We start from the raw sequence: 25,000 nt of genomic DNA on the forward strand, positions 1-25,000 counted from the left end.
ACTGGTACAGAAATATATATATTCAAACGCTCAAGGCATGACTTAATGCGTTGGACTATGTCACTGACAGACGTGTGACTAAGCAGATGTGGCGTAGCGTGTACGGATTTACCCAAACGCAGTAACGCCTCATAGAAGAAAGAGAGTATGAAAAAGTGTGTGTCGTAACAGGCCCCTTCAAAGAACTGAATGCGGAGACTATCGAACAAGACGTGTCCGATATGTGGCGTACCATGTACAAGCTGATCAAGACCTTCGGAGACAACATGGGGCCCCGGCGCATCGCCGAGAGCATCAAGAGCAAGATCGACAAGTTCAAACACCACATGTCCATCGTCCAGGTCATCTGCAACCCTGGCCTCAAGCAGAGGCACTGGGCCGCCGTGAGTTTTATAGGAAGTGGTGGGTGTTTGGGGGGTGGGGGTGTCTTACTGACGACGGTAGGACATGCATGTGGGTGAGTGCGTTACACGAGTGGTGTGCAGTGGAAGGTAGTTTTAGTAGTGTGGTAGTTACATTTTCACATGGTTTGGAGTGTGTAGTGTGGGTGGTGTGGTATGGTTTGGCATGGTATTGTAGTACATGGCATTGGTATAGAGGTTTGGTATGGTATGATATTGTATGTCGGTATGGTATGGTATGGTATGATGTATAGATATGGTATGGTTTGTATGGTAGGTCGGTTTGGCACGGTATGGTGTATAGGTATGGTACATTATGAGATGGGGTGGACGTAGATGGGGCGCTTGGGTAGTTTAATACAGTGCTGTATTGTATTGTAATTCAGAAGCAAAATATACTGTTGTATATCATAAAAGAGTAAAATGCAAAAGATGATAATCATTATGTATGTATGACAATCGACCTGGACGATGGACATGTGGTGTTTGAACTTGTCGATCTTGCTCTTGATGCTCTCGGCTCCTTCTCGGGGCATTTCCTTGCTCTCCATCGCAGGCAAGATACTTGCCAGGATCCTACTAAACCGCCTCACAGCACACCTTGACCAAGGTCATTTGCCTGAGAGCCAATGTGGATTCCGGAAAGAGCGCGGAACCACGGACATGGTGTTTGCTGCAAGGCAGCTGCAAGAGAAATGTCAGGAGCAAAATGCTGATCTGTTCTCCACCTATGTCGACCTCACTAAGGCCTTCGACACCGTGAGTAGAGAGGGACTGTGGAAGATCATGGCCAAGTACGGATGCCCTCGGAAATTTATTTCCTTGGTCAGCCAATTCCATGAAGGCATGCAGGCTCGAGTCCAGGACAATGGCGAAACATCTGCTCCTTTTGCTGTCACAAATGGTGTCAAGCAAGGCTGCGTCCTGGCTCCAACGCTGTTCAGCCTCATGTTCTCTGCAATGCTTACTGATGCCTTCAGAGATGGCGATGTTGGAATCGGCCTAAAGTACCGAACAGATGGCAAGCTGTTTAACCTCAGAAGGCTTCAAGCAAAAACGAAGGTCATGACAGACATCATCAGAGACTTTTTGTTTGCTGATGACTGTGCCCTCAACGCTGGATCTGAAGCTGACATGCAACTCAGCGTCGACAAGTTTGCCACTGCCAGCAGGAACTTCGGCCTTACCATCAGCACGAGGAAAACTGAAGTTCTCCATCAGCCAGCCCCAGGGAAACCCTACGTTGAGCCCAACATCACAGTCAACGGTCAGAGACTCAGTGCGGTGGAGCGGTTCACATACCTTGGCAGCACACTGTCACGAAATGCGACCATCGACGATGAAGTGAATGTCAGGATTGCAAGAGCAAGTGCAACTTTTGGTAGACTCAGTGCAAATGTCTGGAACAGAAGAGGCATTAGTCTTGAGACCAAGCTAAAGGTCTACAGAGCAGTAGTTCTCCCCACACTACTGTACGGCTGCGAAACTTGGACAGTGTACCAACGACATGCCAAGAAGCTGAACCACTTCCACACAACAAGCCTCAGGAAGCTACTGAACATCAAGTGGCAAGACAGGACCCCAGACACAGAGGTGCTCGCAAAAGCCACCCTTCCCAGCATCTTCACCATCCTGATGCAGTCCCAGCTTCGCTGGGCTGGACACGTGGCGCGCATGCCAGACCATCGGCTGCCCAAAAGGCTCTTCTATGGCGAGCTGCAACAAGGGAAGAGATCACACGGAGGTCAGAAGAAGCGCTTCAGAGATACTCTGAAAGTCTCTCTGAAAGCGTTTGATATCAACCCTGACTCCTGGGAGGAATCTGCAGTGGACCGTAACAAATGGCGCGCTGCTGTGCACAAAGGCGCCAAGTTGTGCGAGGCCAACAGGACTGCTGCAGCTGTTCAGAAGAGGCAGGCCAGAAAGTCACGGGCAAACAAGCTCCCTGACAATGATATGCCTGTCTTTGTCTGCCCCAACTGTCAGCGAACATTTCGTGCGCAGATTGGACTATTCAGCCATCTGCGCACTCACAGATAGACTCATGAGCATCCTTCCCCCCACCCCACCACCACCCTCCCCCCATCCCCCATCTGGATGACAACGATGGTCATCATCGATCTCGATGGACACACCAACAACAACAACAACATGACAATCGACTATTACCATCAGAACCGCAGAGGAGGCAGTTGCTGTCCCGACTGTCTAAGCTGAAATTTGTTACACCCCCACTCTCTCGGCTAAGAGGGCGTTTAGACAGTCGGCGTAGGAATGGTTCCCAAAGGCCAACTAGCCGCCAAGGCTGCAGTACTAAGAAACAAAGCAATCTTGCTTCCTTACAAATGACTAAGCTGTAATGGATTCCCATAGCAGTGGAGGAACCATTGATCATACAGCTCTTACTTTGCTGTTGGTCCATGTGTGATGTCAATCTCTGATAGTCTGATAAGCCGTGTGTTGAGCCGATGTATTTCATGGATGACCACGATGCGAAATGATGCGGTACAATGCAGTACAGTGTAATGCGCTGTAGTGTAGTGTAATGTAGTGTAGTGTACTGCAGTGTACTGTAGCGTAAGATAGCACAGCGTAGACCACCCAGTATCGGCAACAGTATGGATGCGCATAACGCATTGTTCCAGATGAGCTCTGCCGTGGGGTTTGACATCACGCCACACGAAGATACGAGTCTGCAGGTGATGCTGGATTACCATCTGACCAAATTCTTACCCAAGTGAGTCAGTCCTCACACACCCACACCGCATTCTCACCCATTCTCCGCCACCCGTCCGCTCTTTTTTATCTTCCCTATTCTAATTCTTTTCTTTCTTTTTTAATAACAAAATTTTGAGTGCTCTGATGTTCCCCCACCCGACGCGATACAACACACACACACACACACACACACACACACACACACAGACACACACACACACACATATATATATATATATATCTGGGATTCATACGGTATTTTCAGCTGGGAATACTCAGTTTTTATGTTCGGAAAGACAGTGACATATAAGTGACATATACATGGGCTATACTATTTAGACACTGGAATGGGTGGTGGGGAAGGTAATGGATACATCATGATGGACGAAGTGTGATGTGGGTGCTCTGTCAGAAGTGCTGTATTGTATGTAATATTTGGAAGAAGCGTAATTATTGATACTTACATGGCGCCTTATCTTCGGTCACAGATCCTACTCTAAGCGCTTTCCGAACACAGGGTCATTTACGCAGTAGGCTGTCTGCCTGGGAAGGGCCGACTAACAGCTGCCATTAGATGCTCAGGATTCGTTTCCTGTATCAATCAGTCGCTTGGGTTTCAGTTACGCACACACATACACAAGTATACTGGAGTGGAATTTTCTGCAAAAATTTGCCGGGGATAGCCCTTTTGTTGTCATGAGTTCTATGACGTCGCTAAGTTCATGCTGTACATGGGAGAAAGGGCCTCTGTTTATCATCTCGTCCGAATAACTAGCGTCTAGACCACCATAGGTCTAATAGAGGGGGAGAAGATGCTGGCAATAATGGTGAGCGTGGGAGTAGATCCCGTGTACTCAGATTCTCTCGCTTCCTTAGAGGATGCGTTACTACTAGGCCACCACACCACGTGTTGTGTGTTTATGTAAATGTTTAGGAAATGATTTTGCACACACACACACACACACACACACACACACACACACAAAAACGGTAGCTTTGCAAAATGCAAGAAGTCTGCGTTTGACAAGAACGACCACGAAAAAAAGATTTACATTTTTCATGTAACATTGGATTTATTTGATAAAATGGTTGTACAAATTTTATTTTTGTAATTTTAAATTTGGGGATACAAAAACTTGACCATCATTGATAAAATTTCAGAAATGTATCTGAAATTTGTAAAGTATACTTCAGTTGTGTTTAGCCTTTAGGTGTGTGTATTGTGTGCAGTATTCACGTCGAGCCATGCGGTAAGTGCGCGAAATGGTCGAGATAATTATTGTAGTGTTGCCAAACACGCCCCTTTTGTGTGAAATATATCTAAATACGTGGTCCCTCGTATATAATGTTTTTTGGCACGTAGATCATCTGCTGACCAAATCAGAACTTGCGAGCCATACTCACGGTACATACACAGTCCCGTCGTTTTCGACCACATAAGTCCATCACAAAGCTAGGTCGCATGAGCAATCTAATAGTGCCAATAATTTAGTTAAATGTGAAAGATTTCCCCTGTCTGTGCTTATAGACTTCAAGTCTGAAGGGTAAGCAAATTTAGCGCTGCTGCTAAGATCGCTCATGCATCCTGGCCCCAGTATGCCTACTTCACAGTTTATGATGAAACGTAAACATGTACACTGAAACTGTGATGAATTACGTTTTTGCAGACTGGAGGAGATAGCGGGGGCAGCTACCAAAGAATACTCCTTGCAGAAGGCTCTGGAGAAGATGAAGAATGACTGGAAAGATCTGTGCTTTGATATGGTTCCTTACAGAGACACGGTCAGTCACTGAGAGCGAGAGAGAGAGAGAGAGAGAGAGAGAGAGAGAACACTGAACACTGAACTGTTTTAATGAATAGGCCATTGGCCCATGTCAATAGGGGTGGTTACAAGTCCATGCAGAGGTACAACAAACATTTTACTATTGGGAACGTAGTTTCAAAGCCTTGACAAGGAACGCAGCCAAGCGCATGACCAGTAATTTGTTTTCACACGCAAAAAGTTATGTCAGATTAAACAAAGATGGAGTATTGTAGTACTTAGCGGGGATATAGTGTTGTCTCAGATCAGCATATTGAGGGCATTGTAACACGAAGTGAACTTCTGTTTCCTTTTGAGAAAGGACAGGAAAGCTCATTATCTGTTACATTACGTTTAAAACGTAATCTGTGTGTATTGAGTTGTGACACACCAAGTCGTAAACGTGTTAAACTAATTCTGGCTTGAATATGTTTCAGTTCCAACAAATATGGTGAAAGTACAAGACTACTTTTAAAAGTACGATATAATGAGAAGCGCTCACTATCTGATAGCTGTAGAGACCAATGTCCTTCGTACTCGTTTTCCAGTCAGTTTTTTAATGTGCTAAGAAATTCCTTTTCATTTCCAACCCCCAGATTCTCCCAAACCTCCTGAAAGCCATATTTATATAACATGAAACAAACAGATGTGGCCCATGTATTCCGATTCTGGTGATGCATAAATAACAACATTTTGTACGCTTTCAGTGGTAACCGATGTTCTGGCATTCTGACAATTCTTAGCCAGTACTTGATGCATCTCAAGTATATATTAATATATAGAAGGGAAATCTGCCCAGTTCCCCGTAAACCATTGCATATGGTGTTCTAACACTCACATTCAAGAACCGTTTTAGTGCAAATGTATGTACTTTCTCTATTACATCAAGATTTGTAATCAGACCCCAAACTTCCGCCCCGTAGCTCAGCATTGGTTGTATTTGCGCATCAAATAGTTTAAAAAATATTTTTGGGTATTTTTCACCAATTGATCGAAATAACCTGAAAATGCTAATCACTCCCTTTTTTGCCATGCCAGCCATATCATGTCATGTATGGGAAAAAGTTAGTTTTGTTGACAAAATGACACCTAGATACTTATACATGTTCACGACTATCATTTTAGTTTTTCCATAGACCCACTTTTCATTTTCTGATAAGTACCCACCATTTCTAAACACAACAACGTTAGACTTATCGAGGCTCACAATCAGGCCAAGACTCATGGCTGTATTATAGAGCACATTCAGTTGATTTTGCAGACCAGTTACAGAGTCAGATATCAAAATTATGTCATCGGCAAACTTTAGAATAAGTATTTCTTGTACATCAGGTATCAGCTGAACACCATGCTTTCCTTTGTTAATTATTTCAGATGCTAGTTCATTGATAAATAACGAAAATAAGACAGGACCGCACACTTCACCCTGTTTAAGGCCTGTGGGACACATGAAAACATTACTTAATTCACCGCCTGTGCTTACTCTAGCTTTCACAACATGATACATACTAGTTATTGCATTATACATTTTTCTGTGTATTTTTTTAAGACATTCCACAAGCTTATTCGCACAACTGAATCAAAAGTTGTTTTTTTTAAATCTATGAATTCGACGTATAATTTCTTATGGTAAGAAAGTTGTTTTTGAGTCAGTGCAAACAAAGTAAAGACATGGTCGATGGTACTGTATTTCTTCCTAAATCCTGCCTGACTTTCATTTATAACACTGTTATCCTCAATCCACTTACTAAGTCGCTGATTTAAAATGTGACTATACAGTTTACTGCAGACATTCAAAAGGGATATACCCCTATAATTGTCGGGAGAGTTCTTATCACCTTTCTTGTGAAGTGGCTGAATAACAGCTTCTGTCCACTGGGATGGATACATACCTGAGGGGAACAGTTTGTTGAAAAGAATAACCAGAAATGGTACAATAACGAGAGCCGTGTGTTTGAAAACCTCTTCTATTATGCCATCGGGGCCCGCAGCTTTTCCGTTTTTCAGAGCACGAATAGCTGTGAATACTTCGCCTTCAGTTATATCTGTTTCAAGAACATCAGTATCATATTGGTCATGCTCATCACCAAGTTGAGCTTCTGGCTGATTTAAAGTATTTTCATTTACAGCTTCCTGACAAACATCTGATTGGAAGATTTCAGAGAAGTGCTGGAACCATTCGTCCTTGCTAATGGAATTACTTATCGTCGCTTTATTTGTGAAGGATTTAATCTTGCCCCAAAATTCTTTTGAATTACTGATATTTTCATGTAATGATTCCACAACTTTTTCACGGTGGGCCTTCCGTTTTATCCTTAACAGTTCTTTATATTCCCTTCGCTTTTCATTGTACTGTTCCCTTGCTCTTTTGTCCTCATCTAACTGCACACTGCAGAGAGAGAGAGAGAGAGAGAGAGAGAGAGAGAGAGAGAGAGAGAGAGACAGCCAGACAGACAGAGACAGAGAGAAGTTGTGTGCTTGAGAGCATGCGTGCGCATGGACGCAGACATAATATAATTATTATGTATTTATAATTTACATATGGAAACCATTCATTATATCATACTACATTTTGCCTAGTTTCATAACAATGGCGTGAGAAGAGAATAAAGCGAGTGCAGTAAATGAATCAAAATATCTGTAACAACTTCCCCTGGTCCCCCGCTACCCCCCCCCCCCCACCCCACCCCAAAAAAATAGAAGAGAAAAAGAAAGATAAGCAAAATCGACAAATTGACCGAAATGTCAGCTGATTTAGAGGTAGGCTAACTGTGTGCACAAATCTTATGGCATCGTTGTAATATCTACCGCGATGAAATAACGTGTATGTGTATGTTTTATTTGTATGCACATGCTTGTGTGTGGGCGCGTCGTGTATGCTGGTGTGTGTGTGAGTGAGTGTGTGTGTGTGTGTGTGTGTGTGTGTGTTAGTGTTTTGATTGTGCACATGCTTGTGTGCACCGCGCGTGCACGTGTGTGTGTGTGTGTGTGTGTGTGTGTGTGCGCGCGCGTGTGTGTGTGTGTCTGTGCATGTGTGTGTGCATGTGTGTGTGTGCGTGTGTATATGTGCATGTGTGTGTGCATGTGTGTGTGTGTGTGCGCGTGTGTGTGCATATGTGTGTGTGTGTGTGTGTGTGTGTGTGTGTGTGTGTGTGTGTGTGTGTGTTGTGAACTCTTCGCCACAGGGGGTGAGCATCCTGACGGCCATCGACGACATCCAGGTCCTGCTGGACGATCACACGGTGAAGGCGCAGACCATGATGGGCTCCCCCTTCATCAAGCCCTTTGAGGCGGAGAGTAAGGAGTGGGAGGAGAAGCTGTTCCAAATGCAGGACATCCTGGATGAGTGGCTCAAGGTGTGTGTGTGTGTGTGTGTGTGTGTGTGTGTGTGTGTGTGTGTGTTACAAAGACATGGACAAAAGACAAAAATATTTTATTACACCAATCTTCAGACATTTGATAGTGTGTGTGTGTGTGTGTGTGTGTGTGTGTGTGTGTGTGTGTGTGTGTGTTACAAAGACAAGAACGAAAGACGAAAAATTGCACCAGTCTTCAGACATTTGATAATGTGTGTGTGTGTGCGTGTGTGTGTTAGTGTATTGTTATAAATACGTGTCTCGGTGGTGGCTTAAGGTGTGTGTGTTATGGAATTGTTATAATTACAGTGTGTCTCTCTAGTGGCTCAAGGTGAGTGTGTGTATGTTGCTACATATTACTATAAATAAAGTGTGTCCCTCAAGAGACTCAAGGTGGAAATTTAGAGGTGTCATTGGCCTCTCATGTCAGCAGTCATTAGCAAATGAATTTTCCACTGGCTGTGAGAAATACTGAGGCTCCCCACAACAAAAATCGCACGCCAAGCCGTGAATCGGACATCCACAGGCCAAAGAAAGAGAGAACGGGCCATGACGAACAGGCGGCAAGCAGTGAAGAGAGACCCCAGACTTGTAGGCAGATGACGTGGTGACACCAGCAAACTGGCTGAGGACGGCAGAGAATGGAATGCTTTGCCTCATGCATCCAACGATGCGGGACCATCTAAGTGAGTTAAGATCTTTGGCTGCCTCATGTGTCCAACGACACAGGAGCATCCAAGTCTTGGGTCTTAAGCAAGCTGAGGTAAGGAGTTATCTTGAACAGTCAGTATTCCAGTCATTTAGTAATTCAAAAGTTCAGACAGGTGGATTACCAGCCTATAGGAAAAACAAATAAAACTGCACGCAGGAAAAAAATACCAAAAAATGGGTGGCGCTGTAGTGTACCGACGCGCTCTTCCTGGGGAGAGCAGCCCGAATTTCACACAGAGAAATCTGTTGTGATAAAAAGAAATACAAAATACAATACAAAATACAAAATATTCCCCACAGTGCCAAGCCACGTGGCTGTACCTGGAGCCCATCTTCGGCTCGGAGGACATCATGGCCCAGATGCCAGAGGAGGGGCGCAAGTTCGGGCAGGTGGACACCATCTGGCGGAGCCTGATGACCGAGGCGGTGAAGAACACGAACTGCCTGGTTGCCACCGGACAGCCCAACATGCTCAAAAATCTTCGCGAGGCCAACGCTCTGCTCGAAGACATCACCAAGGGTCTCAACGCCTACCTCGAGATGAAGCGACTCTACTTCCCCAGGTACCGACTATTCGTTGTCTTCGTCGTTTTGTTTCAGTCCTTGTTTGCAGGGCTACCTGTATTAATGAAGGGCGGGTTGTAGGGGTTGGGGGTCGGTGGAAACTTGGGGGAAGGTGTTTGGAGGGTGGTGGTCGGCAGGGACAGAGATGGTTAGATTGATTGCTGTTCTCTTCTGTGTCATTCAGTCGGGGGTTTTCTATTTCTTCAGGGTTTTCTTTCTTTGCCTCTGTCTGAAGTGCAGTTTCCTGTAGGTTATCTTTTCATCTTATGTGTTATCTACTCAGGTCTGTATTTCATCGGGATTTCTTTGTCTTTTCCTCTTTCGGAAGTGTTGTTGAGGATTTTTTGTTCGTTTTGTTTTTCTTTTTCTTTTGGTTTTCTTTTCCTCGTTGTGTTACTTGTTCGACTATACTGAGACCGACCGTGTGTTTACTTGTTAGACTGCACCGAAAGTTACCATGTGTATACTTGTTTGACTGCACTGAAATTTACCGTGTGTTTACTTGCTCGACTGCACCGAAACTTACCTTGTGTTTAGTTATTCGACTGCACTGAAAGTGACCCTGCAATGAAGCTGTGTTCGACTGCACTGTATCCAAAGGTTTTTCTTCCTATCCAACGACGAGCTGCTGGAGATTCTGTCGGAAACGAAGGACCCGCTGCGGGTGCAGCCCCACCTCAAGAAGTGCTTCGAGGGCATCAACAAACTGCAGTTCACTGAGGACCAGGAGATCATCGGCATGATGTCCGCAGAGAATGAGACAGTGCCCTTCTCTAACTCCATCTTCCCTGCCAAGGCCAGGGTATGGTACCTCTTTTTTTTTGTTTTTTTGTTTGGTTTGGTTTGGTTTGAAATCAGTACACACACAGATATTTGCAGCTCACTCTTGTCTCCCGCCAGTCAGTCACTCACCTGGAGTGTACTTTAGCTTGCTGAGGACAGGTCCATGACGACGACGGCGACGATGATGATGATGATAATGGCAATGTTTTCAAGTGTTCTAGAAAGAGGGGATGAGGAAGGTTTGCAGGAGTTGGCAAAGAGCTGTCCACGGTGATGATGTGGGACTGACGATGACAACGGTAACAGTTTCTAAGCGATTATTGTCGTCAGTAGAAGGTTTGTGCTGAAAAAGAAGAGGCATCACTGAACACCAAATGAAACAAACAGCAGCCGTGCAGGGTCTCCCCTGGTGTGTGGCCTCATAGCGATCTTACAGTGATATCTAGCCAGGGTTTGGGGATGGATAGTGGGCTTTAGGGAACAAGCGGCATATGAACTAATGTCGCTGAAAAGGTGCAGAAGATGGAAGAGAAAAAAAATTATGATTTTATGGTTCTAAAGGTAACATTTACCAGTTGTGGTGCAGGATACCCTATTAGTCTTAGTGATGACGATGGGAATGATTATGATATTTTGGCGCTAGTTTTTTTCGCTGTTTTCAATATTTTTGACTAGATTCAAATTGTAACTGGACTGAATGACACGTGGATGAATTCGTTTTTCGAGCTTCGGAGGACTGGCGGCTGTAGGCCCGAGGCTGACTGGTGAGGACAATCTGGGCCAGTCTTTCCAACGTTGTTTTCATTGACCTTGTAACCCTGAAACAGCCCATAGGTGGTCGGTTGGGCTATAAACAAAATAATTTGATTTAGACACACAGACATACAAACACACAGACACAGACAACACAGACATACAAACACATAGACAACCCGGTTCAGGGTAATAACATAGACTCCCGCGAGGATGGTACGACAGCGGGCATTGATCAGTAGCATTGACTACAGTGGTGAAGGATACCATTATATAGTTCTGATGATAACGATGGGATTGATTATAATGATGTGGATTTGAGTTCTGGTGGTGATGATATGATGATGATCTTATTCTCCATCAATTCTGTGAAGAGTCATTAGGGCGGCACACAGAACTGTTCACCAGATTCCTTCGGGTCTGTCGGTTGTGTGTCAAAGGCTGGGTCTGTGCAAATGGTTTTCCTGTCCATTTTGCAGTATTGTCAGACCGTCGTTTTTTTCTGTCTCCCTTCCTTGGAGGATTTTTTTTTTACAAGGTCATTGGATCTTGTCACGTGGCCATACCAGCTTAACTTTCTTCTCTTAACTGTGTCAGAAGATCTTCATAAGGTCCAGTGTGCTGCTTCATGGTTTGGCGCGCTTGTTCATTCGTGATATGATTAGAGCATTATAATGTTTAGTATCTTGCGAAAACGCCTTGTTTTCGTTGTTTGAATTCGTCTTTCCAAATCCGCCATGAGCGTTCATGTCTCGCATGTATTCATGAAGATGGTATATACCAGAGCAAACAGGAGTCTGATCTTGTGTTAAATGGAGATGTTGGTGTCATTCCCTGTAGATTTCAGTCTGGACAGTGCTGATGTTGTTTTTGTTGACCTTAATATGATTTATGGTTTGGATCCGTTGCTACTGGTGTAGATTCCTGGCCTGTGAACTGATAAAGAGTTCTTAGATTCTGTCCCTGGGTAGTCTTATCAGCAGTGGCTGCGGTGCTGTGGCCATCAGGTTGGTCTCTTTCGATGCTGATCTCCATTCATAATCTGTTCGATGTTTCATCCAGTCTTTTCACAAGCTGGGCTAGTTTTTGCTCACTAACTGGCCAGTACAATCCGTTCCTGTCGTTTGCGAAGCCAAGCTTCGGGATGGATCTTCCTAAATTGTTGACTGTACAGACATCATCAAGATGATACTGATGGTGCATGGTGATGGTAACGAGGATGATGATGACAAAGACGACGACGATGAGGAAGGAGAGAAGGACATAGGTGTTGTTGATTTTATTCTTGCAGGGCATGGTGGAAAAGTGGCTGCTGCAGGTGGAACAGACGATGATCAGCAGCGTGCGGCAGGTGGTACAGAAGGCGTGCGACGCCTACCGCCAGACTCCCCGCAAGAAGTGGGTCATCGACTGGGCCGGCCAGGTCACCCTCTGTGTGGCCTGCATCTTCTGGACGGCCGAGGTCATCGAAGCTATGCCGAAAGAGAACGGACTGCAGGTAGGTGGTGACAGTGTGTGTTTTTGTGGGTGGGTGGATGGGTTGTTCGTACGTTTGTGTTAGCGTATGTATCTCTCAGTATTACATGTATCCTTTAATGCATACTACGCGAATAATTTGTGTATGCCTAAAAGTGTTTGTATACATACACATATGTTGTTTTTGTATGTGTGCGTCCTTTTTACTGTTTTTTTCAGTACATACATGGCGGCACGCGCGCGCGCGCGCGCGTGTGTGTGTGTTGTTGTTGTTGCTGCTGTGCGGACGCGATTTTGAAGAAAAGATGGAGACTATATATTTAGCACTTGTGATTAAAGAAACAAGTACAAGATTTTGTGCACTGTTGTGCATCTGAATTTTGAATGTTTTGCAGATGTCTGCAGTTACTTGAATGAGGAGAGAGAATAAAGAAAGAAAAACTAATCAAAATAACACTACCAGGGGTTACCTTTTGATGCTGTGTTGTAAGACTGTTGTTTTCTTTCAACCTTCTCATACTTCAGCTCTGATACGGACCATGCATAAGTTCAGCTGGGTGTCTGTACTTTAGAAAGGGATGAATAAGAGCGCTTTCTTGAAAGACCGTTCCAACACCGTTGCAGGCCTATCTGGAGAAGTGCAACGAGCAGATAGAGGGCATTGTGGAGCTGGTGCGAGGCAAGCTGGATCCCGGGGCTCGGTGCACCCTGGGGGCTCTGACTGTCCTGGACGTCCACGGTGAGTATCACACTGTACATGACGGGCGCAATAGCCGAGAGGTTAAACCGTTGGACTTTCAATCTGAGGGTCTCGGGTTCGAATCGCGGTAACGGCGCCTGCTGGGTAAAGGGTGGAGATTTTGTCCGATCTCCCAGGTCAACATATGTGCGGACCTGCTTGTGCCTGAACCCCCTTCGTGTGTATACGGTAACAGAAAATCAAATACGCACGTTAAAGGTCCTGTTATCCATGTCAGCGTTCGGCGGATCATGGAAACAAGAACATACCCAGAATGCACACCCCCGAAAACGTAATAATAATAATATGAAAATAATAATAGTATTTATATAACGCTGAAACTTGTGCAGAGACAAATCTAAGTGCTTTTACACCAGTGAAACGAAGTATGGCTGCCTACATCTTGTACATACGAGTGAACGTGGGAATTGCAGCCCACGAACGAAGAAGAAGAAGAAGACACTGCACACGAATTGTGTCGTCAGCGACATCACACTCATGGCTGCACCATACTGGAATGGAATGGCGCAGATTATAAAATAAGACAGAGTAGAACAGATTAGGAAAGAATAGAATGGAATATCACTCCGGACTAATCGTTTCTCTGTTTTTTTATTCCTGACTGCTCATTCATGATGGGTATTTTGTTTTCTGACTGCTCATTACAGAATAGTTTTCTGTTTTATTCCTGCCTGCCTACTCCTGATTAGTTTTCTCTTTTATTTCGGACTGCCCATTCTTGATGAGTTTTCTCTTCTATTTCTGACTGCCCATTTCTGGTTATTTTATTCCTGATCACTCATCCCTGACTGTTTTCTCCGGTTGTTGTAAGTTTGTTTTTCTTTGGCTGACTTTCTTGGTTAGTTTTGTTTTGTTTCTATTCCTGACTGCCCGGTCCAGGAATGGACCAGTAACACAAAGAACGTGTAGCATACCTACCTACGAACTTAGCCGAAACACAGCATGTAGAAGGGAAGTTGAGGAAAAGAGACTCAAATGTGAACGATCCAGAATAGATAGTTTATCAAGGCAATAATTACACCAAAAAAAAGGAAAAGATTTTGGCTTTGTTTCATGGACTCAGGAAAAGCCTCTGAAATGGCTTGCTCAAATAAGATAATAGTCATTTGCGTTCAATGTTGTCTCCTTTTATGTTTTTTCCCCTGATTACACACACACACACACACACACACACACACAGATATATATATATATATATATATATTTGTGTCTTATAAATATAAGACAGATAAAAAAAGTATATTTCTCTTTTGTTTTCTTCGGTTCCCCAGAGTAGGTGCCTTTTTCTACCTGCCAGTCTATGTTGTAGCCATTTCTTTCCCTTCGTTTACTTGTTAGTTCAGTTGACACACGGCTGTCCTCTTAACTATCTTTCCCTATTGTATGTATGTATGTTTGTATTTTTCCAGCATGTTTTTGCGTTTTTTTCTCTCCCTCTTTATGTGTGAGTGTGTTGTTGTCCCTTTTTTTCTTTTTCTGTAATCATCTTTGACAAAAAAATGCCTCACACGTCTTAAACAATTGAAATGGTAATATGCAATTTGTGTGTGTGTGTGGATTAAAAAAAAAAGCAACAACAACAACAAAGAATAAGAAAGAGATAACAGGCACAGTGTACACCGTCTGTCGCCAGCCCGAGACACGGTGGCCAGCATGAGCAAGGAGAACGTGACTAGCCCGGAGGACTTCAGCTGGCTGTCCCAGCTGCGCTACTACTGGCAGGATGACGTGCTGGTGCGCATGATCACCACCTGCATCAACTATGGCTATGAGTACCTGGGCAACACCCCTCGTCTCGTCATCACCCCCCTCACAGACAGGTGTTACAGGTGAGAGAAGAGAAAGAGGTAGTAGGCAAGCCCTGTTGATTGATTGGTGGCGGCGGGGTTTTCTGGGCAACACCCCTCGTTTCGTCATCACCCCCCTCACCGACAGGTGTCACAGGTGAGAGAGAAAGAGGTAGTGGGAAATCCCTCTTGATTGATTGGTGGCAGTGGGGTTGTCATCACCCCCTCTCCCTACCGACAGGTGAGAGAAAGAGGTAGTGGGAAATCCCTCTTGATTGATTGGTGGCAGTGGGGTTGTCATCAATCCCTCTCCATACCGGCAGGTGAGAGAAAGAGGTAGTGGAATAGCCCTCTTGATTGATTGGTGGCAGTGGGGTTGTCATCACTCCCTCTCCATACCGGCAGGTGAGAGAAAGAGGTAGTGAACTAGCCCTGGTGATTGATGGTGGCAATGGGGTTGTCATCTCCCTCCTTCACGGACAGGTGTTACAGGTGACAGAAAGAGGTAATGGACAAGCCCTGTTGATTGATTGGTGGCAACGTGGTTGTCATCACCCCCTCACCCTCCGCCCCCCTCACTGATAGGTGTTGCAGGTGAGAGAGAAAGAAGTAGCGGGCAAGCCCTCTTGGCTGATGGTGGCATCGAAGCTGTAGTATTGTTAACAATAAGGATCAGAGAAGAAGAAAGAGGTGTAATTGTGAGAAATGGGACAGGGTTATGAAGAAGTATGGTGCTCTCTCTCTCTCTCTCTCTCTCTCTCTCTCTCTCTCTCTCTCTGTATGCGGGGTGGGGATGGGGGAATAGTCGAAGAATGGACTTGAGGAATGGTGGTGTGAGGGAAGATCATGGAGTGAGAGTGGAGGTGCCATTAATTAGATAATGAGATAAAGCCATGAGACGGCAATGGGAAGAACTAGGCACACGGATGAATGGATTAAACCTTGGAATACAGAAGTTGAACAAAAGGAGGGAGAAAAGAAGGAAAAACAACAACAGAAAATGACAGGAATGGGAGAGCACATGAAAAACAACAACAACAGCAACAAGAAAACGATGAATGCATAAGATCTTTAAGATTTGTTAACACCAGGGAATGGAGAATTAGAATGACCATGGAGGAAACAAAATGATACTGAATACTGGAGAGACGTGATGGAAAAGAATATACATTTAAGGAGAGAAAAAACAACAACAACATTGCACATTTTTTATTCGTTTCAGGATCAGAACACATGATACTGAATGTATATGTGAGAACAATATGTCCTGTGTGATACTGAATGTATGTGGGAGAACACTATGCCCTGTGTTGTTCAGAACCCTGATGGGAGCCCTGAAGCTGAACCTGGGGGGAGCCCCGGAAGGTCCAGCTGGCACTGGCAAAACGGAGACTTGCAAAGATCTGGCCAAGGCTGTCGCCAAACAGGTGAGACTGTCGAGAAGCTTCATAGGCTGTGCTGACTATGATAAGTCTGTGGGATCCTATAGAATCAAGGGGGTAAGAAAGAAAAGGGGCAGGAGGGACCGTGAGGGAGGAGTGAGAAGAGGAGTGCCGGGGGAAGGGAGGGTTAGAATATTGATCGAATATTATTTAGCGATGACTTATATTCAAAACACAGCGTGGAAATTTCACTAGACGAAGAAAGCGAAGCTGAAATAAGAACTTTTTAATGTCAGTTGGTTTAGCACCAATACTACCGTATTGCCAAGTTGCATGGACATTTTTTGTTGTTGCAAAATTAAACAAATTAAAAATAACAACATCCCAGTTACATCATCATATAAACAATGTGGCATTTTTAAAACAGCTTTGATGTTGAAAGTATTGTTTCCTTCTGCTTGTTTGGATAAGACAGGCTCGGACCGGTATTTCTTAACTGTCTGCTACATGAACCGGCATGAGAAAAGGGAAGTTCAGCCATCTGGTAAAGTGTTTAAACCATTTGGACGTTGCTGTGATGGTTGTGTAGTGCGTGGTCTTCAACTGCTCGGATGGTCTGGACTACAAAGCCATGGGCAAGTTCTTCAAGGGGCTGGCTCAGGCCGGAGCCTGGGCGTGCTTTGACGAGTTCAACCGCATCGAGCTGGAGGTGCTGTCGGTGGTGGCCCAGCAGATCCACACCATCCAGATGGCCATTGCCCAAAAGCTGAAGAGGTTCAACTTTGAAGGCACGGACCTCGCCCTGGACCCCACCTGCACCATGTTCATTACCATGAACCCAGGATACGCGGGACGTCAGGAGCTGCCCGACAACCTCAAGGTCACCTGCCTCACTCCTTTCACTTTTGCTTTTTCCTCAGTTTCTTTCTTGCTGTTGCTATGAGCACTGTGTGATATATTGGTGTCTCATGCGTGAATTTGATTTCAGTGACATTTTCAACTTTGGGTTAAATAATGGAGATACAGCCCTTGCCAGACAGTGTCTTGGGCAATCTGTGTGAATCATATTCCTGTCACAAGTTTCAGGTTGTGTTCGACGTGACCTGACGATATGAAGGTGACATTATCTGTGCTGTATCGTGGTGATTTTAGCTGACAGCGTTGAGGTGATTTTGTCTTGTACTTTCATGGTGATTTTAGCTGACAATGTCGAGGTGACTTTATCTGGCAGTCTCATGGTGATTTTAGCTGACAGTGTTGAGGTGACTTTATCTGGCAGTCTCATGGTGATTTTAGCTGACAGTGTTGAGATGACTTTATCTGGCAGTCTCATGGTGATTTTAGCTGACAGTGTTGAGGTGACTTTATCTGGCAGGCTCATGGTGATTTTAGCTGACAGTGTTGAGGTGATTTTGTCTTGTACTTTCATGGTGATTTTAGCTGACAGTGTTGAGGTGACTTTATCTGGCAGTCTCATGGTGATTTTAGCTGACAGTGTTGAGATGACTTTATCTGGCAGTCTCATGGTGATTTTAGCTGACAGTGTTGAGGTGACTTTATTTGGCAGTCTCATTGTGATTTTAGCTGACAGCGTTGAGGTGATTTTGTCTTGTACTTTCATAGTGATTTTAGCTGACAATGTCGAGGTGACTTTATCTGGCAGTCTCATGGTGATTTTAGCTGACAGTGTTGAGGTGACTTTATCTGGCAGTCTCATGGTGATTTTAGCTGACAGTGTTGAGGTGACTTTATTTGGCAGTCTCATTGTGATTTTAGCTGACAGTGTTTAGGTGACTTTATTTGGCAGTCTCATTGTGATTTTAGCTGACAGTGTTGAGGTGACGGACATTGTGACGATGAACCGTCTGTAGTGAGATGGGTTGATCTGGACACTTTGATTTTAAGGTCTGGATGATGATGATGATAATGATGAAGATGATGATAGAAATGACAGAAACGATGGTGGTGACGATGGTATGATAATAATGATAATAGAAGATTTCAGACAACAATTATTCTTGAAGATGATAATAACAAACATCACTGGCAATCATAAAACAGTTAGATTTGATAATTCTGTTATTCATGACAGCGGTATTGGTGATGAAAATGAACATGACAATGAGCTTGGTAACTGTGTAGTGCAGATGATGATCATGCTGATGATAGAGATGACAATATTTTTGTCTTCAGGTGTTGTTTCGTACAGTGGCCATGATGGTGCCAGACTATGGTATGATTGGAGAGATTGTGCTCTACTCCATGGGCTTTGTGGAAGCTCGGAGGTCAGTGCTTTTTAATGTGTAAAAAAACACACACAAAAACAACACCAACAACAACAAAATTCCCTCACTTCCCCTCCGTATGTGACTATCCGAAATACCACACACAGTTGTTCATTTTTTTCTTCACAGTAACTGTTGTTTGTTTTGCCGCTTTATTGGGATCTGCACCACGAGAAGCAAACATATTCCTCGGAGATATATTCTTTTAAAGTCTACGTATTGAATGACAACTGAACTGGTGTGTTAACTCTCTCCATACGAACGGCGAAAGAGACGACGTTAACAGCGTTTCACCCCAACTACCATCATCAAAATATTGCAAGCGGAAGGCTCTTACACTGAAGAGGTGAATGTTGACAAAGAATACCACAATTCTGACGAAGGAAGCTAAAGGTTGGGTCATTCAGACACCCACTGGACATCCGAGGGGTCTGTGTAGAGGAGAAGAGAGGACTGGCCGTACTGAGTGAGTTAAGAGATGATACCCCCAGAATGCTTTCATCACTATAGGGTACCAGCACACCATCAGTTCATACTAAGCCTGAAAATAGTTCTCCACTGACTGGGGGGAAATAATTAATGTAGGGATCTGCATTAGGTCTTGTTTTGGCTTTTTCATACAGACAGTGTAGGAATGTATAATCCTGCTATTCTGTGCTGCCTTATGGCATCATTTCTTCCAAGTAACATCCCGTGGTGTGTTCACCAACACGTCAGTTTGTCACCACTGGCAGGATGCGCACCCTGTGTGTCTGTGTTGTGTGGTGTGTGTGTGTGTGTGTGTGTGTGTGTGTGTGTGTGTGTGTGCAGTCTGTCCAACAAGATTGTGGCCACCTACACGCTGTGCTCCGAGCAGCTCTCCTCTCAGCATCACTATGACTACGGGATGCGGGCGGTCAAGTCGGTGCTGACCGCCGCTGGCAACCTCAAGTTGAAGTACACGGAGGAGCAGGAGCCGGTGCTCCTGCTCAAGGCTATCAACGACGTCAACCTGCCCAAATTCCTCCACCAGGTAACACGGCGTGTTGTGTAGTGTCAGTGACACATGTACTTAGTGGCGGTGCTCCTGCTTCAAAGCCATCAACGACGTCAACCTGCCCAAATTCCTCCACCAGGTAACACGGCGTGTTGTGTAGTGTCAGTGACACATGTACTTAGTGCCGGTGTTCCTGCTTCAAAGCCATCAACGACGTCAACCTGCCCAAATTCCTCCACCAGGTAACACGGCGTGTTGTGTAGTGTCAGTGACACATGTACTTAGTGCCGGTGCTCCTGCTTCAAAGCCATCAACGACGTCAACCTGCCCAAATTCCTCCACCAGGTAACACGGCGTGTTGTGTAGTGTCAGTGACACATGTCCTTAGTGCCGGTGCTCCTGCTTCAAAGCCATCAACGACGTCAACCTGCCCAAATTCCTCCACCAGGTATCACGGCGTGTTGTTTAGTGTCAATGACACATGTACTTCGTGTCGATAACAGTAATAAAAAGTGATGCCCATGACAGGTGTTCAGTGCTGGTGACATAGCTTTGTTTAGTATCAGTGACATAGATGATCAATGACGCTGACATAGGTGTTTGGTAGTGTCGGTGACATAAGATTCTTCTTCTTTTTCGTCCTCAGCTCTGTGAGGAATGGGCACCGAAAAGAAGGAACGTTCACCAGATCCCTTCTAGTCTCTCGATTATATGTCAAAACCTGTGTCTCTGCAAATGCTAACTCTGCCCATGTGATGATAAGTATCAGAGATAATGCCATTTCAGGACGTGCCCCTGTTCAACGGCATCATCTCGGACCTGTTCCCGGGCGTAGAACTGCCCAAAACTGATTACGGAGAGTTCATGGAGGCCCTGAAAAACAACTGCACCAAGAAACATTTGCAGCCTGTACCCTGGTTCCTGGACAAGATTGTTCAGGTAGGTCATCTTCCTCTCTCTTCTTCCTCTTTTGTGTGAAAAAACAAAACAAAGCAAGAAGAATTTTGCACGCGATAGCAACCAATCAATGGGATAGTGTCTGGAACTGCGTTCACAGAAGCAGAATCGCACACACACTCACGTATCCACGCACGCATGCGCGCGCGCGTACACACACACACACACACACACACACACACACACACACACAATTATATAAATACACACACACTAAAAACAACAATACACGCTGCACGTCGGTGACAGTTAATGATCGCAAAGACAGAATAAAGATGACCTCAAAATTGTCTTTCTGAAAAAAAAAAGAAAAAAAAAAAGATGCTTGGCACAGATTCATGTCATTCCCCCGCCCCCCACACTACACACACACACACACACACACACACACACACACACACACACGCACACACAGTTTCCTTCTCCTCCTAACCCCTTCCACACAAGTTAAGAATAATGCATGATGACCTGTTGTTTGCTCAAGTGTTCGAGATAATAATCCTTGTGCGGTTGGTGATAGTAGCACCCCCCCCCCACCACACCCCCGTCCCACACACAGGTGACCAGAAGTTGTTGTTTCCTTAGGTATACGAGATTATCCTGGTGCGGTAAAGGCTTACGATGATGTGGGGGAACACATAGACACACACAGACACACACACACACACACACACACACACACACACACACAGACATACACTCACACACACAGAGTCAAGAGTTGGAAGGGAGCAGGATTATCCGACCTGTAACTGTTCGATCAGTTATATGAGATGATCCTGGTGCGGCACGGGCTGATGATCGTGGGGGAGCCCATGGGCGGCAAGACCATGAGCTACCAGGTGCTGGCCGATGCCCTTGGAGACCTGCAGGCCTCCGGGTCCAGCTTCGAGGAGTTCCGCGCGATCTTCCGCATCATCAACCCCAAGGCCATCACAATGGGCCAGCTCTACGGCTGCTTCGATCCTGTGTCCCATGAGTGGTCTGATGGTAGGTGTGGGGGTATGGGTTTGGGTTTGGGGTGTGGGTGTGTGGTTCAGGGGGTAGGTTGGGGTGGGGTTGGGGGGGGGGGGGGTGGGGAGTGTGTTGGGGGATTCATCACCCCCCAAGGCCATCACCATGGGTCACCTCTACGGCTGCTTCGACCCTGTGTGTCCCGTGAGTGGTCTGACGGTAGGTGTGTGGGTGTGGGTGTGTGGTTCAGGGGGGTAGGGTTGGGGTTGAGGAGATGGGGAGTGTGTGTGTGTGTGTGTGTGTGTGTGTGTGTGTGTTGTGTGTGTGTGTGTGTGTGTGTGTGTGTGTTTGGACAGCACGCTGGTGGGTAGGTAGTGTTTAAGGTTTGTGAATAATGGAAGTCCATCACCACGGGCCAGCTGTATGGCTGCTTTGACTCCCGTGTCTCACCTGTGGACTGATGCTTTCTCTCTCTCTCTCTCTCTGTGTGTGTGTGTGTGTGTGTGTGTGTGTGTGTGTGTGTGCAGTTTTACGTTTAAGGACTTATTTCACACCTCGTGACAATGGGCCGGTCAGTCTTCGTTTTGCTTTCGAGCGGCATCGGGATGACCAATTTAGTGATAGACGAAACGGGAATAGGCGAATCGGGACGACACACGTGGGGATATGTATTAGGCACTGTGGTGTGTGTGTGTGTGTGGTGCAGGTGTGCTGGCCAACACATTCCGGGAGTACGCCAACAACACCAGCGATGAGCGCAAGTGGATCATATTTGACGGGCCCGTGGATGCTGTGTGGATCGAGAACATGAACACCGTGCTGGACGACAACAAAAAGGTCCGTCGGTCCGTCCGTCCGCCACACTGTGTTTTTTTGTTTGTTTTTTAAATCAATTAATGCATAATTATTACTGAATGAAAGAGACATTGCAGAATGGACAGAAACACCATTTGCTAGAGACCCAGTCTGTTTTGACTCGCAACCGACAGAACTGGTGAACAAGTTCTTCTCTGCAGTGCCCCAGTGACTCTTCACAGATAGTGAAGAGTGGTAACTCTTTCCATTCACAAGGAACACAACTTCAAATTGGATGCCTTGTGAATGGAGACAATTACCACTCTTCAATATTTGTTAATCATTTGTTCTCCTGGCCTCATTGTTCATTCATTTCGACTCTTCGCATAGTTAATTAGTAAGGGAGATGAAGAACAGTTATTAGCTCATCATTATAAAGATTATATTCTTTAGAGTAAAATTTGATGGAGGGATGGATTTTTGCCTCAAAACATTGTGTCAGTACAAGTTTTTTTGCACATAATTTGATGTAGATGATTCATTGTAGATGTTGTTGACACTGATATATTTATTGATAAAATCATGTAAGCGCACTTATCATTTGGATCATATTTTATGGTTGTTTTTTTTTTTTTTGCGGGGTAGGGGGTAGCTGGATTGTAGCTTCAAAACATGTGATGATTTTTTGCATGTAGATGATTCCATCTGCATGATTTGATATGATCCCATGCCTTATTATTATCATTAGTATGCGGCATTACTGTTTGAGAATTTTTGTAAGAGTCGGAATTTTGATATGAAGGGTGTGTAATTGTATGAATGTGAATGTGTGTGTGTGTGTGTGTGTGTGTGTGTGTGTGTGTGTGTGTGTGTGTGCTGAATCGATTCTCACATACGCCAGTATCCCCCCCCACCCCCTCCCCCCGCCCCTCCTCTACTCAAGACCTTGAGTGGTAGTCATTGACCTTAATCATTTCGGATGAGACGGTAAGCCGAGGTCCTTGGGGGACAGCATCCCGAAATTCCCATCGCAAAATGTTGTGACATACAATACACAACGATACGATACGGTACGATACAATAGAATACAACACAACACAACACAACAATACAATACAATACAATGCAATACGATACCTACACTATGTGTCCTCCTACAGCTGTGCCTGATGAGCGGCGAGATCATCAAGATGAGCAACAAGATGAACCTCATCTTCGAGCCGGCCGACTTGGAGCAGGCATCCCCAGCCACCGTGTCCCGCTGCGGCATGATCTACATGGAGCCCCACCAGCTGGGCTGGAGGCCTTTCCTCGACTCCTACATGATGTACACCCTGCCTAAGGTACACCCCCCCCACACCTCCTCCCCCCCCCCCACACACACACTGTAGTGGTGGCCTAGTGGTAACGCGTCCGCATAGGACACAGCATGATATTGTTTTTCTCGTTCGTAATTAAGAGAGAAAAAAGAAAAGAAAAGAAAACCCGTAATCCCGATTCCCAGTTTCAAGAACGTAGACTGTGTTTAGTTAGAAGAGGGCATGACATCGTTTTTCTTGTTCGCAATAAAAAGAGGAAAAAAACCCAACCAAATTCTGGATACAACACATACAATGACTCTTCCTACACCATCGACGTGTTTACTGAATATGAATATTTTAAGTGGATGATGAATTGAATATAGAATGATTTTTTTTTAAACAATTGAATCGACGGTAGCTCTCACTGAGTTTCGGAAAGCCAAGTACGCCGGTACACCGGTGGGCGGATCTGAAGAAAACGACTACATGTTGCGGTATGCCTTAGCGATGGCAACACCACCTTTACCACGAACGTTAAAAAAGAGATCGTAAATAATCGAGATACATCAGAATAACATGATTTAAACGGCGTTATCACCTCGAATACAGTAATAAATGTTTAGCACAAACCCCCCCAAAAAACAACAACTTAGAGTTTAGATATAAATTTTGGTTGTCAGATGGCAGATATGTTTTAGCGCTGCGAGTTAATACACTTGCTTACGACTATAACGTGCTTGGATCGATCCTGTCCGATGCCCTTTTTGTCCAAGCTTCATAACGTTTGATACAGTACACATTTTCAACTTTTTTTCTGTCCTTTTTTCATCACGATTTCTCTATTGGATAAAGCGTGTATCACAAGTCAGTCTTAAACGCCTCGCCTTTCTTGTTATACCAGTTATAACGGCCCTTCCTGTAAGCGCGCGCGCGCGTGTGTGTGTGTGTGTGTGTGTGTGACAGTCGTGTTCGACTACGACCATCAGAAAAGCAGAGGAGGTAACTGCTGTCCCGACTATCTGGGCTAGAATTTGATTATGGTGCAGAGTGTCTTGCCCAAGTTACATCCTCTCTCTCTCGGCCAAGAGGGTTTTGGGACAGTCGGCGTTGGGATGGTTCCCAAAGGCCAACTAGTCGCCAAGGCTGCAGCACTAAGAGCCAGTGCAATTTTGCCGCCTAGTTTCAGTCATAGTTCGACACAAAAGACTAATCTGAAAACGATTTCCTATTGCAGTAGAG

At 45.1% G+C, this 25,000-nt stretch overlaps 1 protein-coding gene across 1 annotated transcript in view; it reads left to right on the forward strand.

Moving 5' to 3' along the window:
• LOC143291920 (dynein axonemal heavy chain 3-like) overlaps positions 1-25,000 on the forward strand; it is a 102,211-nt gene that overhangs the window by 16,595 nt on the left and 60,616 nt on the right. The window contains exons 10-26 of the mRNA XM_076602059.1: positions 172-383; positions 3,047-3,138; positions 4,787-4,901; positions 8,107-8,277; positions 9,289-9,551; positions 10,153-10,354; positions 12,380-12,586; positions 13,189-13,303; positions 14,958-15,153; positions 16,430-16,538; positions 17,083-17,373; positions 18,687-18,778; positions 19,589-19,790; positions 20,541-20,693; positions 21,476-21,701; positions 22,372-22,502; positions 23,621-23,803. Coding sequence (XP_076458174.1) covers positions 172-383; positions 3,047-3,138; positions 4,787-4,901; positions 8,107-8,277; positions 9,289-9,551; positions 10,153-10,354; positions 12,380-12,586; positions 13,189-13,303; positions 14,958-15,153; positions 16,430-16,538; positions 17,083-17,373; positions 18,687-18,778; positions 19,589-19,790; positions 20,541-20,693; positions 21,476-21,701; positions 22,372-22,502; positions 23,621-23,803 — 2,960 coding nt within the window. The remainder of the gene's footprint in view (positions 1-171; positions 384-3,046; positions 3,139-4,786; positions 4,902-8,106; positions 8,278-9,288; positions 9,552-10,152; positions 10,355-12,379; positions 12,587-13,188; positions 13,304-14,957; positions 15,154-16,429; positions 16,539-17,082; positions 17,374-18,686; positions 18,779-19,588; positions 19,791-20,540; positions 20,694-21,475; positions 21,702-22,371; positions 22,503-23,620; positions 23,804-25,000) is intronic.

This window comes from Babylonia areolata, chromosome 18, assembly GCF_041734735.1.
Source record: "Babylonia areolata isolate BAREFJ2019XMU chromosome 18, ASM4173473v1, whole genome shotgun sequence".
Classification (NCBI taxonomy): Eukaryota; Metazoa; Mollusca; class Gastropoda; order Neogastropoda; family Buccinidae; genus Babylonia; species Babylonia areolata.